General features: G+C 53.7%; 1 protein-coding gene across 1 annotated transcript; it reads right to left on the reverse strand.

Moving 5' to 3' along the window:
* Positions 1-40: 40 nt before the first annotated feature.
* Positions 41-1,372, reverse strand: Pmar_PMAR023796 (hypothetical protein; the record flags this gene model as incomplete). Its single annotated transcript, XM_002775018.1, has 1 exon — positions 41-1,372. The coding sequence occupies one exon, from the start codon at positions 1,370-1,372 to the stop codon at positions 41-43; it is 1,332 nt and encodes a 443-aa protein (XP_002775064.1).
* Positions 1,373-1,550: the final 178 nt, after the last annotated feature.

A 1,550-nucleotide genomic window follows, 5' to 3' on the forward strand; every position in this document is an offset into this window, starting at 1 on the left:
ATTTTTCGCGCGCCACAAAATTCACAAGCGCATCATCATCCTACTGAGCCTCCACCCTCTCTTGATCGACCGGCGTGAGTCTGATATTATCCAGATCGACTTCAGCTTTCAAACTGCTCACTTGCCAATTCGGCAATACGTCCAAGCCCAGAGTTAGGGTATTCCGTGTTGGCATCAAGTCGAACTCAGCCGACTCCGCTGTCACCACCATTCGGTGCCAGCTCTTGAGGGGATACTCTGTATATTGCTCCTGTGGGGCCAAGACCAGACGCGCCCCAAAGCCCTCAAGGGCCTCCGATATGTGATTTATAGTAGCAAGAGCCCTTCTGCCCGCATCGGTGAGAGGATCCACACTGCCAGTGATCTCAGCGATCAACCGACCTCTAGCAGGTACGTCAAACCCGGCAAGTGGCGCCTTGTCGAAAACATTGTCGAGGCCTTCTTCTATGACCTCCCGATGAGGATTCTCTGTAGTAGCCAGTGACTGCACCAACGTAAACGCCACACTGCACGCGATCGGGTCCAAGCCCACACACGCATCCTCTTGTGCGCCAGCCTGTTCATAAGGTGCCAATAACGAGGTCAGCAAATCGACCAGAATAGGCTTGCTCTCATTGACGTCGACTTCCGTCCTTCTCCCGTTAATAACGAGTACCACACCGCGGCTATCTTCAGCGTGAGCCGACCGCACCAGTCGAGACGCAGCCTCGTTCACGTTGGGATCAACTGCCGCTGGGGTCTGGCTGCACTTATCAATGTTGAAACTCCTCAACCCATCAAGACTGTTAACACAGCCGATCATCTTGGCGTTGACCTCAGAATTCACTCCGACGACTGTGATAATAGCTCCGCTCCGCCCTTTGAGAGCCGCCGCGACTTTCTCCACCACCAAAAAGTTTTCATCGAGTTCCTCTTCCGTACCACCAACAACCACAAGAACATGTAGCGGCACCCTCGGCCCTCCCGAGTTGGGCGCAATTTCCAAATTCGCGACTTGACGCAAACTGTCGATCGGCAACAACACCCGGGGTTGTTCCTCGTCGGGGAACAGCGCCGGATGGTAAACCGCGGAGAGAAACTTAACGCGTTTTTCCGGGAAAATAAGTTCCCGTATCACGTCAGTGATTTCATCCTCGTCGAAATCCAAACCGGTTTCTTTCTTTTTCTGCCGCTCCACTACTCTCGTGTACCACGCCGAGCCCAACGCCCCAAAGTCTTCGGTGATAAACACCGCCAATTCGGAGAGGTCACCACTCACTCTCCCATTGACAACAACAGCCGGAAATGGCAGCGCCTTCGCGCGCGCCCAGGCTTGTCCGTTTTTAATCACTTCGGAGAGCTCTTGAGGAGTCGGCGATAAGTCCTCAAGCATGACTTCCTCACAAACCTCTTCAATGGTCTCGACTGACATCACTTCATCGTCTTCCCCATTCGCCGCTCTCACCAGGGCTTGCAGAAAATGTCGGATTTTCTTCAACTCCTTCTTGCGACCGAGTCCATAAACTTCACTAAAACAGTGCGCGGCTCGCGCGCCCGCCTCTGTGGTGGTA

Source organism: Perkinsus marinus (genome assembly GCF_000006405.1).
Source record: "Perkinsus marinus ATCC 50983 genomic scaffold scf_1104296956984, whole genome shotgun sequence".
NCBI classification, from domain to species: domain Eukaryota; phylum Perkinsozoa; order Perkinsida; family Perkinsidae; genus Perkinsus; species Perkinsus marinus.